Here is a 14,892-nt window from a genome sequence, read left to right as displayed (position 1 = left end):
TGAGCGTTACGCTGCCACCAGCAGAATAATGCGAAGCTCTTCCATGCAGGCTGGGCGGGCTTATATAGTCTAGCCCTGGCCACGGCCATTAGTGTTGGCTCACCGGCCCCACCCTGCCACTCCCGAAGGATGCTGTACGTGCAATCCAACTCTCTCAATAAGCCACACCTGAACAAATGCACGTGGAGGCCCCTGTTGAAAATAAGTACCTTACACCAAATAAAAGTGTGCTAGTGCACACTTTTTTATGAGTCTGGCGCCAAAGGTGCCAGGACTCAGTCCAGTTGGGCCCTCTATGCTGTTTTGTCCCCAAGGAACAATAAAAGGTTGTGTTACCCCTTGCTCTTGTCTCCTGATGGTGCAGGGTCTGTGGTTCCAGGCCAATGGCCATGACAGCACTCCCCCTTAAGGCCCCTCTCACAGGTGTTCTTTCTCCTGGTCCTGGCTTGGTGGGGTTGTTGCAATGGAATTGTCTGAGTCGTGACGCTTGGACAAATTCACTGGGTTCCCATGTACGGTCTTGAGGTCCATAACCCTTCCAGTCTATAAGGTAGTACAATTTAGATTGCACTATCTTGGAATCCAGAATAGCCTTGACCTCGTATTCCGGTTCTCCTTCTATGATGTCGGGTTCGGGTGGTGCTTCAATCCGAGTACCTGGTTTCATTGGTTTCAGGAGTGAAACATGGAATACCTGATGGATTCGCATAATAGGTGGTAATTTAAATTTCATGGCAGCAGGGTTTATTACGGCTTTGATGGGATAAGGTCCCAGGTATCTGGGACGGAAGACTCGTGGTCCTTTCAAGGGAATGTTTTTGGATGCTAAACAAACCTTGTCTCTGACCTGATAATGTGGGGCCTCTCTTCGGTGTCGGTCATCAAACTCTTTCTGCTTTTCTTTAGCTCTGGTCAGATGTTCGGCTGCTTCTTTAAGAATCTGAGTGATGGTTTTATGTAAGGCTGTCACTGCTGGCATTTTCAATTCGTCAAGTGAATCAAAAGTGGATGTTCGAGGATGTCGACCATTCACCGTGTAGAATGGGGTCTGTCCGGTGCTAGTGTGGATGGAATTGTTGTGGGCGAATTCGGTCAACCAAAGAATGTCTTTCCAGGATCCCTCAGTTTGTTGCAACATACATCTCAGATATTGCTCCAAGGTCTGGTTGGTCCGTTCGGTTTGGCCATTGGTTTGAGGATGATGACTAGTGGATAACCGGAGATCAATTTTGGCTATTTTGCAGCACCTCCTCCAGAGTGCTGAGACGAACTGTGTTCCACAATCTGATATTAGTACTGATGGGAATCCGTGTAATCTGACAATCTGTTCCAAAAACACAGTGGCAAGGGCGGAAGCAGTGGGGAGTCCTTTTAATGGGATAAAATGGGCCATTTTGGAGAACAAATCCACAACAACTAAGATGGTGTTATATCCATTGCATGGAGGAAGATCTGTGATAAATGAATTGGGCAGTGTCTTTTCTCCAGGTTGGCCACCAATAGCCTTTTTGTATTGAATCATGAAAGTTTGCTATTATTTGGTCTTGTTTCTTGTCTTGAATATACAGTTTCCCTTGAAAGTACGGTAGATCATTTTCAATGGTGTATTGGTCTCCTCTAGATAGCCACTCCTGTTGTGTTGCCTGGTTCATCTGAGATTGGAGATCGGTTTTCACGTCATACAGACAGGTGATTGCAGTGATTTGGTTCTGGATTTGTTCCTCAAGAATGATGGCCACGGGCTCAGACGTGGTAAAAGCTTCTTTGTCCTAAATCATGCATGACAGAGCATCTGCTTTCCCATTGCGTACTCCGGTTTTGTAGGTGATGATAAAATCGTATTCCGCAATGAAGACAGCCCAACAAAGTTGGCGTGCGGATTGGGCCTTGGCAGTTTTCAAGTATTGCAGATAGCGGTGATCCGTGATGACAGTGACTGGATGTCTCGCCCCCAGAAGATAGTGTCTCCATGTTTCAAAGGCTCCCTTAATCGCTAGCAGTTCTTTGTTTGTGATCGCATAGTTCAACTCTGGTGCAGAAAACTTACGGGACCAGAATGCTATGGGATGTAATTGTCCTGTGTCGGGGTCCCTTTGTGATAATATCTCCCTCATGGCTATGATGGAGGCATCTCTTTCAACCACGTATGTGTCACGCTTACATGAGTCTCTGCAGGAGCAATGGAGTCCTCTGGTTCCTTCTCTGGTTCTACACCACCCCTCAGTTAGTGGGAAGTCAGGCCTGCCAAAAGAGTGAATGGTTAGGATTGATTTAAAGGGGTTGCCTGACCCTCCTCCTCCCCCAACCCACTTAGATACCCAATTCACCACAGTGTGTTTATTTTGGTGCGCACTCCATCCCGCTCGTGAAGGGGCACTATTTTCTGGATGATGCCTCGGATGTTGCTGTTCTTGAGAACGGCCTCCAGCAGTTTGTTGCTTTAGTTCCAAGAGTTTGTGGTTACCCAGTTGCTGCACTGGGATTGTCAGTTCAGGTAAGTTTAAGTAAGTGGTCTAGTAACACCATTAATGCTAGGTTTGTAGAGCCCCAAGTCCGTGACTGCCCAGTTTCCTCACTGGGTTTATTCAATGCAATATTTCAGATCTGCTGTAGCGCTTGCTGACTTGCGTGCAAGTTACAGCACTTCAAAACAGAGGGGGGTTTGGGAAACTCTCTACCAGCACGAACACAGCCCATTGACTTGTTCATGGGTGGAAGGCCCCTGGGAGAGTCTCAACCAAGTCTTTAGCTCACTGTTCTTTTCACAGAGAAGAAATGTCCCCGCATATCAGTCTTTGCCCTGCCCAGGGGCAGTCAAGCACCGAAATGCTAGGCAATTCTCCTCTGAACAAGAGTACCACAGCAACCCCATACACGTGTTTCAGCCTAGTTGGGCATTATCAGTGAGGTGAAGCTGCGCCTCTCTAAGAGCAGTGAGAAAGGGTTCCACGTCTGGATTCCCCTGGTAATTTAGGGTGAGACCCAAAGTTACTTGGTATGCAAAACAGAGGGGGGGTCTGGGAAACTGTCTACCAGCACGAACACAGCCCATTGACTTGTTCTTGGGTGGAAGGCACCTGGGAGAGTCTCAACCGAGTATTTAGCTCACTGTTCTTTTCACAGAGAAGAAAGGTCCCCGCATATCAGTCTTTGTCCAGCCCAGGGGCAGTCCAGCCCCGAAATGCCAGGCAATTCTTCTCTGAACAAGAGTACCACAGCAACCCCATGCACGTGTTTCAACCTAGTTGGGCATCATCAGTGAGGTGAAGCTGCGCCTCTCTAAGAGCAGTGATACTAGGCTGAAAAGAACAGTCTGTACATTAATTTGGGTGAATGTTCCTTTACTATAATGACAGTTCAACCTTATATGAATCACTTTCCTTTTCGGCTTGTAGCAAGACAATATATGTATTTTAGACTAAATGTATTACTTACAAATTAAATTATTGGAGCATGTACAAAGATAAAAGGAAGAAAGACGTGATGTCCCTTTCTTTAAAATTGATGATTGTGTCGAGACTTTGAAACATTAATGTATTTTGTAAGGTTAGCATTTTATATTTTGTGAAGTTTGTACAAAATGTTGAAATTTTAGGTACAGAAGAATTTTGGAATCGACTTTCAGCAGGGAGATCGATATTAATCATAGCATTGACATGGTGTTGTAAAAATAAGTTGCATTAAGTATAATATCTTAAATAGTAAAGCCAAGTTTTATGACTTATTAATTGTCTAAATTAATGTTAAAATGATCTTTCTTAACTGTCTTTTTAAAATGTGTGTAAGGCTTAATTTCTAAAACCAAAGAAACATTAATAAAGTCCAGAATTTTAATAGCATAAACTGACCTCCAGGGTCCATATAGTCTTCCATTTTTATATTGACTTCTTTAAAAATACACATCTTATCTCTTATTCCAACATATAGGCCCTCATTACGAGTTCGGTGGTAACGATGCCGCTATTGGGGGCATGGCTGCTGCCGAAATCGCGTCGGGGTCTGGGTCCTCGGAATGAGGACTTACCGGGCCATTCCGAGTTCGGGAAGGCCCGGTAATTCCTCCCTCCAAGGACCCGGACACGGTCCTTCCCCATTCCCATTTCAGCCCCCACAGGGTTGAATGGGAATGGGAGAGGGAGCAAAGAACGGGCCATTACGAGATGGCCCGTTGTTTGCTCCCTCTTCCCCTCGCAGGACCCGGTAAGCACACCTGGTTTTCCCAGGCATGCTTACCGTGTCCCGCAAGGGGAACTCGTAATGCGGCGGTACGGGGTGAACGGCGCCGGCACCTTTTATGGCACCGTTCACTCCATACCGCCAGGGTCGTAATGAGGCCCATAGTGTCAAGACAGTGTACAGTGTGCTCTAGACATGTAAAACGCCCTGATTTTCACCCTAAAATGTCAGTTGGATCGATTACGAATCTTAAGTGAAACAATTGACTAAATAAATGTACTATATGTTTGCACCGGTGAAACCATGTCATTGCATGTTTACAATGCATTACATTGTGACTTTTGAAAAGATGCAGCAACTTACAAGGGCAAATGGCAGATCATTAAATGGCAGCACCTCACCCTGGTATTGGGAGTAGTTCCCGTTGGCATGAGGAGTGCTTGGTCTTAACTTGTTTTAGTGGCATTTCCCAGTTTTGCTGAAATGCCATCTCGTCCTAATTATGTGTTGCTGCATTTTTACCACTTTTTTCAGCAAATAAATTGATTGATAATTTGGGTTAGGTATATAGAAAGGGGGAGGGGAGAAGGTGAGGGGAGTGTGAGGGATTTCCTCATACTTTTGCAGTAAACAAATGACAGAAACGGCACGAAATACATTTCAGAGAAGTATTATTCACTGAACAAATTCGAACAAACCTTAACCTTCCCTTTTAGAGTGTACATTTGTGTATATCAGTGGAAAAAACAAGTTTTTAAAAATAGTTAAGATTACTACAGTAAAAGCGTATCCGGCACCAATGTGAACGCTTCTTGGCCTTTTTGCTCTGCTATTCAAAACTTTATTATCTGGCATTTGCTCAACCAGAACTGGCCTGGGACTTGCCCCCTGGCCCTTTGGCCTACCTGTGGGTCGCTGCTGGACTTGGTGTGCCTGGACTTCACCTGCTGTGGCCGTGCAAACCAGGAGATTGCTGCCTGTTTAGTGGAGCTTTGACCCAGCTTGGGGCGCACTCTCTGGCTCCTGGGTATTGGCTGTTGGACATGGCAAGTCTTGCCTTGTGCTTGGGCACTTTGGGTTTTACTTGCTCTAGATGTAGCCGACCCAGAGGTCTTGGCTGTGAGGGAGCCTGTGACTCGCCCTCTGGTGCCTGGTCATCAGCTGATTGCGGTCTGCTGAGGCTCTTTGTGCTGCACCTGCTCTTGGTGTGCTAACCCAGACCGAGGTCTCTGCCAGCCACCTGGAACCTTGACCCAGCCTGCAACTTGCCATCTAAGCACCCCCTCCAACCTGTCTGCTGATGTATTTGGGTCAGCCAGGCTTTCTGCTATTTACCTCTGGGCTTGTGAGCGATAGCCCCTACTCTGGGGTGCCAACCCAGAGATCCCAGCCCACCTTGCTGAAAAGCAGCAGCTCCTCCTCATCACATAATGTGCATCTTATTTATAGAGCTGTCCGCTCTTCTTGATATGCGCACAGGGAGCAGGAAAAGGTTACTGATTTCTTTCAGAAATGGCCTAAGGTATACCAACCAATCTTGCCTTTTTTAGAAGCTGGGCAAGTACTTTAAAAGAGAGCAATAGAAGGAGAACATGTTACTGGGTTTTACTTTGGATATTTTCTTATCCCGAAAAAAGGACCAGGGAAGTTGAGGCCCAAAAACAAACTGATGAAGAAAGGAAAGTTCAATATGGTAGCATTATCTAAGATTCTAAACCCACTATCACATGGCAACTGGTTGACGTCGTTGGATCTCTTTGTTGCTTATTTCCATGTCCCTATCTTAGGATCACAGAAGATACCTGTGGTTTGTCTCTGAGGGCCAACATTGGCAATTCTGGGGACACCCCTGCAGATGTACACAGACTCCAAGAATTTTCACTGAGGTGATGAATGTGGTGTCATCCGACTTGCATATGACTGGTGTGGAGTTGTTCCCTTATCTCAGTGGTTGGTTGGTAAAAACAGCCAGTCAAGCGTGGTGTGCTGTCTGCATTTCAGCAGACTACACAGTAGCTGTTACACGACCTAGGTTCCTCCCAAAACATGAACATATCAAATTTCCCCCAAACATGCGGCTAGAGTGAGTTCTAAACTGAGTTTCTAGATGACAAATTGCCACTGAATGCTGCTCAATTGCAGGACTTGAGCTCGTGAGTAATAGCAGAATCGATGGTAGGGATTCCTTTGCCATTTCAAGCTTTCTAGAGCAAGTAGTCAACGAATCATCCATGGCAGCATGGGCTGCACCTCACAATGATCTCAATGTAAAGTGAGGTTTCAATTCAAGTGGTAAGGCACCAGGTTAGCTTATTGTAGCTGAAAGTGATTTGCCCGGCCCTGATAGTTTTCCACTCACAATTGCCGTGGAAGAGAGTGATGAGCTTGACAGACACCACGGTTGCCATCCACAGTGTCAGCAGGTGCAGGGCTGTGGTCTCCTTTAAACTAAGTAGAGGTTTATATGCTATGGTTCTGGCTGATACCCAAGGGCACCACAGCACAGGCTATGTGTCTATCTGGAGACGGAAATTCTTTGAGGGTGGATAGTCTCCACAGAATACGGTTAGTGGTACATGAATGGTCTAAGTCAGAGCTGGAAAACGTTTCGAGATGTAGAGCGGTCCACAGGTGGATTTTTTGTGTCTCACAGCAATCGTCAAAGTCTCCAAGACATCCTCATAAGGTGAGATTTGGGTGATGCCTTTCGGATTTCAGGGAACTTACAGTGATGTATGCATTTCCCACAGCCCCCTTTGCATTTGTTATGGAGGAGATTCAGGAGCTACTGTGAATGATGACCTTGGTGGCTCTGAGTTGGTCACGGAGAATTAATTACACAGACTTGCACAATCTCAGCTGCCGAGTGCGTTGGGGATTCCACTGTTCCCGGACCTTCTGACCTGGTAAGGAGGCAATTTGTATCATCCTGACGTGACATCCTACAGCCTTATGCTTGATTTCTGAGCTAGGTACATTCATCATTCTTAAGGAGACTGATATGTATAGAGAAGGATTTAAATATATCCTGGTAATGTGGGAATGCATTAAGGTCGGACAGTGGAACCGGCTATGTGGCACACCAGGGAAAAACCAATCTCTAACAATGTTAAAACCCTTCCAGTGCCAATGCCCTAAAATAAATGGGCATCAGCACCCTTTGGGAAATTCATAAGTTGGCTCCCCTTGAGCCTGGGAGTGTATTCAGATCATGGGCAGCAAGGGTGACTGTCCATAGAAAAAGCCATTGTACAGCCCACCCTTCCTGTGGCTGTTTAGAGTAATGTTGATTGTCGTAACAATGCATACTTGACATGCCTTTGATGTCAAAGATCGGATAAACCATTGGAGCACTACTCACTGCCATTCTGCTACTAAAACCCTAATGCAGCTCCTTAAGCCCTAATACAGCTCTGTCACATTTAAAATGCAGAACTACTCATTACTATTCCGCTAATGGAACCTACACACTTCTCCTGTCAAAGGATCTCTTTCCTACCCAGAGGCACTTGCTTCTACTTCAGTTTTGGTAAGGATGACTATCTCTGCCAATGCAGCACTGTCCAGGGTATTCCCTCACATACACATTTGCGAGTGCCCATCCATAAACCCACAAGTTGGTTTAATTCAGTATCGGTTCACTGTATCGCCACGTGCAATCGTTTCAGGGCGCGCTACAAAACAGCATATGCCTATTCAAACAGACAACTAGTGCAATACAATACAGTGCAATAAAACCAGTAGAAAAACAATTCACAGAGCATGTAGAACTAAGGTGGAATCATTACATCATGCTCAAATCCTGCTCCCGCACATTATGCTAAATATGGACACTTGGGTTTTCAGAAACATTGTAGACCAAGAAAAAAACAGTGATTGGTTCCGTAGTAGCCCCTAGGAAGATTGCTTATTTTGAGATCTTCCTAAAAATTACATCGTTACGGGAACCACAGGGGATTGTAACCCGTAACTTCACAGAAGTCCCAGACCACGAATATCATTAGCCTCAGCCGGCACATTAAATTGTGAGGGATCATGGCAGCCACAGGCCGCGGACCTGGCATCTGGTTACCAATCGGACCTTTCCATTTACAAATCTGGTATTTGAGGGAATTCATTCACACGATCTGAAGACTGCAATTGATGATTACATTTAAGCCTAGAACTAGCGTGTTTCGTCCAATGACGTTGTGCCATGTTAGAGGTAAGTAGAACATTCCAGCACCTCCACATTTACATCCACAACAAAAGGAACACACTCTACATATGTGGCAGAAAGGTGCCCCATAAAACCACTCGGGCTGCATCCACCAACTGCATGGCAAACCCAATATCGCGACTACCAGATAATACCTAGCGAGTACCACATCCCGCAGTTGTAGTTTCTCACCTGTTTATTCTTGGTTTCATGACATTGAAAGAAAGTTGAAGCATAGCCTGAGCCTACAAATGTAATGCATGTTCCTTAGGTCTACTATGTGCCCAACAGTGGCCTGTCAAGAAGAATGGGTGGCACTGCCTCTGTACTCCTCAAAATGTTACGATAGTAGGTTGTGTGGGGATGAGTCCTGTCTTGTGTCCGCAGTGATGGCACGTGGATATTTAGGGCCTGATTCACAGAGCATCTTCCAATAGGACTGCGCCATTATAAAACGCTTCTGTGAATCCGGCCCTTGGCCTTTAAACGTTGTACATGAAGTGGTGCGCCTCTCATACTTATCTTCAGTCCATGCTATGCACCTTCACGCCCATCTTGCACAAACTGCAGCCCTTTGGAAGCTCTCACTGGGTCTGACCTGTCGCTTTCTGTTTTTAGATAAATGAAGACCTTGAAGGAAAAGTCATGCTTTTGGCCCAAACCGGTTCTTTTTCTATTCCGATCACCTGCACAACCAAGAAATGTGAAGTAAGTGGAAACATATATATTCATAGGGAGTACTGCTTTCATTTCTGTGATAAAAAGGCGCTATCACAGTGAAACATGAACTGTGCGCGCTCTTAACCTGGACCTAAGTTTAAGAAAGTGCATGTTTAATGTGTGGATTTCTGCACACTCTTTCAGTTTATTCAGTCCCCTCCAATCCAAATAGGGCCTGATTCCGGAAATGTTTCCACTGTAGGGGCGTAGTGTGTTGCAAGATAGTACAGAGTCCGAGGGTACTCCTCCCACTAAAAGAAGTGCAACACATTGCGCTAGATTACAGAAACATTGCACTGGTGCAAAAATACATTGAAAGAATGTTTGCCCGAGGGCATTTTGTGCCCGAGTGCCAATGCCATGCAAAATTGCATTCCATGATGCAAATGTTTTCTAATACGACCCCAACTTTTTTTGCACTTGGCCCTAGTGCTAATACCTTGCAAAACTGCACTTGCACAGGTGCACATCCTCTGTAATCTGGCCCCTGGTTGTCTCACTTATCATAATGTATCAATCTTTCTTTTGTTCGAAATGTGTGCCACAATAAACAACGTGCGGACTGCAACCGATTATTACAAGGTTGCTGAAATTCCCTGATTTTCACAAAAGTTTGCAGCTCTGATCACCCTTATTCCTCCAATGGAAAGAGCACAGAGTACACGATTGAAATGGCATCCACTGTCCAGGGCAGGGTTCTGCAACGTTTGGCTCTTCAGATGTTTTGGACTACAACTCCCTTGATCCCTCAGCATTGGTTCTGATTTCTAGGGCTGGATAGAGTTATAGTCCAAAACATCTAGAGAGCCAAAGGTTGCAGACAACTTATCCAGGGCATTTCAGATGAACTCCACAGGAGGGGCAATATTGCGCATCGAAAGCCTTCACTCTGCTTTCCTATTCTCCAGACTGTCCATTATCAATAGCTCTGCCACACCTCATACTTTCTACATTGAACATCTTTCTGGCAGTAGGGCTCATATGAAGGGTCAGTCACATCTTACACTTCGTGGACTGGGGCAGAGCCTGTATCTGTCACATTTCAGGTGGTGTTTGCCATGGAATTGGCTGTCGTCCACCGGCTTGTCAGGAACTCACGCAACTTATTTCAAGGAGGGCCATTTGCCTCTGGGAAATAATTGCATCTAAATGTGTCCGTTCCAGACTGCCTCAACTCTTCGGTTGGTTCACAATCTCCGCAATCCAATCTCCTCAGAATTGATAACGGCATCCCAAACCGCAGGGTTCTTCTAAATTTGCACACGCATGCTGAAACCTAAAAGTAACCCAGCAAGGGATACACGTCTTGATATTGAGTTATCCCAGTGAATGGTACAGTATAGCTTCTCCAGCATGGGGTCTGGCATGGATTCACATGCTCATGAATATTCCCCGTCGTCAGGCCGGGAATCCTCGGTATAGAAAAAAATCAGTATCAGTTTAGTTTCTGATCTGTCTTTTTTAGTAGTAACCAATCACTGGTCTCTGGGTCATACTGCCCCCAGCCAATGACTGCCCTCTCCCTAAGCCCCGCCTCTGGCAGCCATCCTCAGATTTTTACCGCACGTTCAAGTGTTGGGAGTCCTTGTGCTGTAGCTCTCGAGCTTTTGCTGCGTTTTCGCGCCTTTTTCAGGAGATTTTTCTCATTTTTCGGTTAAATAGAGCCTCAAGCTCCACCGTTTCTACATCCGATCAACGGGGATCCGTTTCAGAGTTTTCTATGCCCCTAAAGGGTGAAGATTTCGTCGAGTTACGCTTTTGGAGGATTCCAGAAGTTCCGAGGCCTACCCCGGACATGGCCCAGGAGAAAGGATGCTCGACGCCCGGGAAGCTGTTCAGGACCTGCCCTGGATGCCATCTTCAGAATATTTTCAAGGAGGACGAGCATTCGTTATGCCTCTACTGTCTCCATGAGGACAAGACACACACGGAGAAGGACTGCGCGTTTTGTGGGAACATGTCGGAGCAGACCATGAAGGATCGCCACCTCCGTCTCGCCAACTGGCTGGAAGGGAAGAGCCCGTCAGGCGAGAAGAAGAGAAAGAAGTCAGAGTGGTCTTCTAAGTCCTGTGAGGGCGCCCCGGCGACGGGAACCCAACAAAAGGCTAAGCACCACGAGTCCCCGGGCACCGGGAGCGCCAAACGGTCGGGCTCCTTGGCTGCCAGGCAGGGCGCATCCTCCCCGGCGCCATCAACCACGAGCCAACGCTCTGGCTCGGTTAAGAGGAAGTCCGAGAACCCGGCGAAGCTTCTGGAGAGGGCCCCGGTCGAACTCGAAAATTCCGGCAGAGGGGGAGCGAGGCTCGGACCCTCCCCCCAAGGTGAAGGCCCCAGGCGTCCAGAAGGTGACAATGGACTTAATTCACCCTGCTAAGACCTCGATTGAGGATGTTGTTGCGGCCCTGGCTCAGCCTGTGAAGGCTACACCAGTGGAGGTGCCCTCAGAACCCAGAGTCTCCGTGCCACCGCAGAAGGAGTCGTCTTTCAGGCCCATTGAGAAGACCCCCACGAAGTCCTCATTGGTAAAGGTGGGGGAGGGGCTGGTGGCCATCGTGGATACGGACACAACCTCTGAAGAAGAGCTCATCGAAGTCATGGAAGAGGCCCAGCCCATCGGGAGGGATCCCGACGAGGGCGACGACGAGAGCGACGGGGTCGCCGACAAGGCTCCTCAAGAGCCCTCGCGCCCGTCGTTTCCGGCACCGCAGGACACTTCGGCAGCCATTTTGTCAGCGATTCAGTCCTTATGTTTGGAGATAAGGACAAGGTTGCCCCTCCCCCCGACAGAGGTACCTGAGCCAGACCCGACGGTGGAACCGGAGCCAGGACCTTCGGAAAGTCCACCGCATAAGAGGAGGAGGACGCATCCTACACCTCCTCTCCCTCCTCTGTGGCCTGCTCTGCCTTCCCCCCGGTCTACTACCCACGGGGATGATACAGGCACGGACACGGCTACGACAGGTACAGATGACGACGGAGGCGATGACGGGACGTGTCCCCCGTCACCCCCTGCTCGGGCGTCCCCGCCCGACGAAATTGGATCCTTTCATGCCATGATTTCCAGGGCATCCAAGCTCTTCCAGCTCTGCCCAGAAGAGAAGAAGGAAGGGTTCCTTTACCAACGGTGCGAGGCTAAAAGGAAAACTGGCCTCGCCGTACCGCTTCTTGATGACATCTGGGATGAGGGGCTCGCCCTCCTCAAGAACCCTGCCACGGCGCCGGCAAAGAGGGACCGGTACGAGAAGAAGTACCGGGTCCCCGACGTTGCCCCCATTGTGCCTTCGGGCGCAACCCACCCCGGATTCGGTCGTCTCGGCGGCGGCAAAGAAGAAAGCTGGGGGGGCATCGGTCTCGACATCAACTTCCCCGCCGGACGGCGAGGGTAGGAAGTTGGACACGATGGGACAGCGGATCATCTCATCCGCAGCAACGACTATCAAGGCGGCCAACGCCCTGGTTATCGTAGCCCGCTACGACAGGGAGTTGTGGTTCAAAATCGCCCCTCTGTTGGACTTCCTTCCGGACGCCAAAAGGGCTGAGGCCCTTGAAATCCTACAGGAGGGTGAGATTGCTTTGGACCACGCCATCACGGTGGCAACGGACATCGCCGACACCGGTTTCCGTCAGTTGGGCAACGGCGTTTGCTTGAGACGACGAGGATGGCTCAAGGCCACGGATTTCTGCCAGGATGTACAAACCAAGGTTTTGGACGTGCCCTTCGACGGGAACAACCTGTTTGGGAAGGTGGTTGATGAGTCCCTTCAGGCCATCAAGACGGACACAGAGACTGCCCGGGCACTGGGAGTGCTCCAACAACGACGGCCGTCCTTTCGGAGCTCCGGAGGCAGACAAGGTGCCTCCAAGGGATCCGGCAGTGGCTCCTCCACGTACCGCCAAGCGGCAAGATCTTCGTCCCAGGAAGCCTACAGGGGATGTGGCAAGTCAGGTGGTGCCCGTTGTCGTCGACAGGGAGGTCAAGGAGGCAAGGTGGCCTCCAAACAAGATTGAACCGACCGTGGGGTCGGGCCCCCGCCAAAGCACCCCGGTGGGAGGCCGGCTGGCGAGGTTCATCAGCGTGTGGGAGTCCATCTCCACCGACCGTTGGGTGCTGGATGCCCTGGCCCAAGGGCACGCCCTCGAGTTTCAGAAGAAGTGCCCTCGCGTTCCACCCGTGGCCAGGAAGGAAAATCACGCCCCTCAACTACTGTTGGAAGTAAGGGCAATGCTCAAGAAGGGTGCCATCGAGGTCGTCCCAAAGAGGCTTCGGGGCTCCGGAGTTTACTCAAGGTACTTCCTCGTGAAAAAGAGGACAGGAGGGTGGTGCCCCATCCTGGACCTACGACGACTGTACAAGTACATCAAGGCACAGAAGTTCTTAATGGTCACCCTCCAGCACGTGCTGGGACAGCTGGAGGAGGGCAATTTCCTGTCGTCGTTGGACTTGGAGGATGCGTACTTCCACATCCCCATTCTAAAAAGACACAGAACGATCCTCAGGTTCATGGCCCAAGGGCGGCACTACCAGTTCAAAGCCCTCGCGTTCGGATTGAGGTTGGCACCCAGGGTGTTCACCAAGTGCCTTGCACCGGTGGCGGCGCGGCTGCGCCTACAGGGGATCCACATCTACCCCTACCTGGACGACTGGCTCATCCGGGCAAGGATAAGGGAGCTCTCTGTGGAGCACACAACGAAGACCGTCCAGCTGCTCACATACCTGGGATTCTCCATCAATTTTCCAAAATCCCACCTGGTTCCGTCGCAGGTTGCCCTGTTTCTGGGAGCCAAGCTCGACACAGTGGCGCGGCTGGCCTCGCCGTCGGAGGAAAGGAACAGGACCATTCTGGGCAAGGTGCAGCATCTGCTGGCCACGGACATGGCCAGGGTAAGATCTATCAAATCCCTCCTCGGGATGATGTCCTCCTGCATTTATCTGGTGCGCCTTTGCAGGCTTCAGATGCACCCCTTACAAGAGTTCCTCGACGCCCGCTGGGTCCAGTCGACGGGCAGCTTCGAGGACAGGATCCCTCTCAACGAGACGTTCCGTCAGGCGATCCGGTGGTGGGGTACCCGCTCCCATCTGTCGGCGGGCACGGACTTTCAGACCCCAGCTCACCAAGTGACGGTGACGACGGACACCTCCCTGGAAGTTTGGGGAGTGCACTCCGGAGATCTTCACGCGAGAGGTCTTTGGCTCCCGGAGGAGAAGTCTCTCCACATCAACATCTTGGAGCTCTGCGCAGTGTTCTGGGCCCTCAGGTCCTTTCTTCCGTCCCTCAAGGGCAAGGTGGTGAGGATCTTCACCGACAACACCACTACGATGTTCTACATCCGGAAGCAGGGCGGAACCAGGTCCCCTGCCCTATCCAAGGAAGCCCAGGATCTGTGGCATTGGGCCGTCGCCTAGGGGATGTTTCTGGTGCCTCTTCATCTGGCAGGAATAAAAAACACGATCGCCGACTCACTCAGCAGGGAGCTGCGCTCCTGCCACGAGTGGGAACTACTCCAGGATCAAGTGGATCGACTCTTCCGACGATGGGGCGAACCCCAAATCGATCTCTTCGCGACGGCGACGAATTCCAAGTGCCGGAGGTTCGCCAGCAGGTTCCCCCAGCCGAGGAGCATGGGCGATGCTTTCTCGTTCCCCTAGGACGGCCTATTTCTTTATGCGTTCCCTCCACTGCCGTTGCTGCTCCGGCTCATCAACCAGCTCAAGAGGTCTCGTGCAGGATGATCCTCGTCGCACCGGCGTGGCCGAGACAGATCTGGTCCCGGACCTTCTGGACTTGTCAACGTCCCCA

At 49.5% G+C, this 14,892-nt stretch overlaps 1 protein-coding gene across 3 annotated transcripts in view; it reads left to right on the top strand.

The window, feature by feature from the left end:
• CFAP74 (cilia and flagella associated protein 74) overlaps positions 1-14,892 on the top strand; it is a 2,332,202-nt gene that overhangs the window by 1,046,194 nt on the left and 1,271,116 nt on the right. For all 3 annotated transcript variants that reach the window (XM_069610170.1, XM_069610172.1, XM_069610171.1), the window contains exon 17: positions 8,993-9,082. In XM_069610170.1, the coding sequence (XP_069466271.1) occupies positions 8,993-9,082 (90 nt within the window). The remainder of the gene's footprint in view (positions 1-8,992; positions 9,083-14,892) is intronic.

The sequence above is a fragment of the Ambystoma mexicanum genome, chromosome 8 (genome assembly GCF_040938575.1).
Source record: "Ambystoma mexicanum isolate Mex_15411 chromosome 8, UKY_AmexF1_1, whole genome shotgun sequence".
Taxonomy (NCBI): Eukaryota; Metazoa; Chordata; class Amphibia; order Caudata; family Ambystomatidae; genus Ambystoma; species Ambystoma mexicanum.
This window is presented reverse-complemented; position numbering and strand designations above follow the sequence as displayed.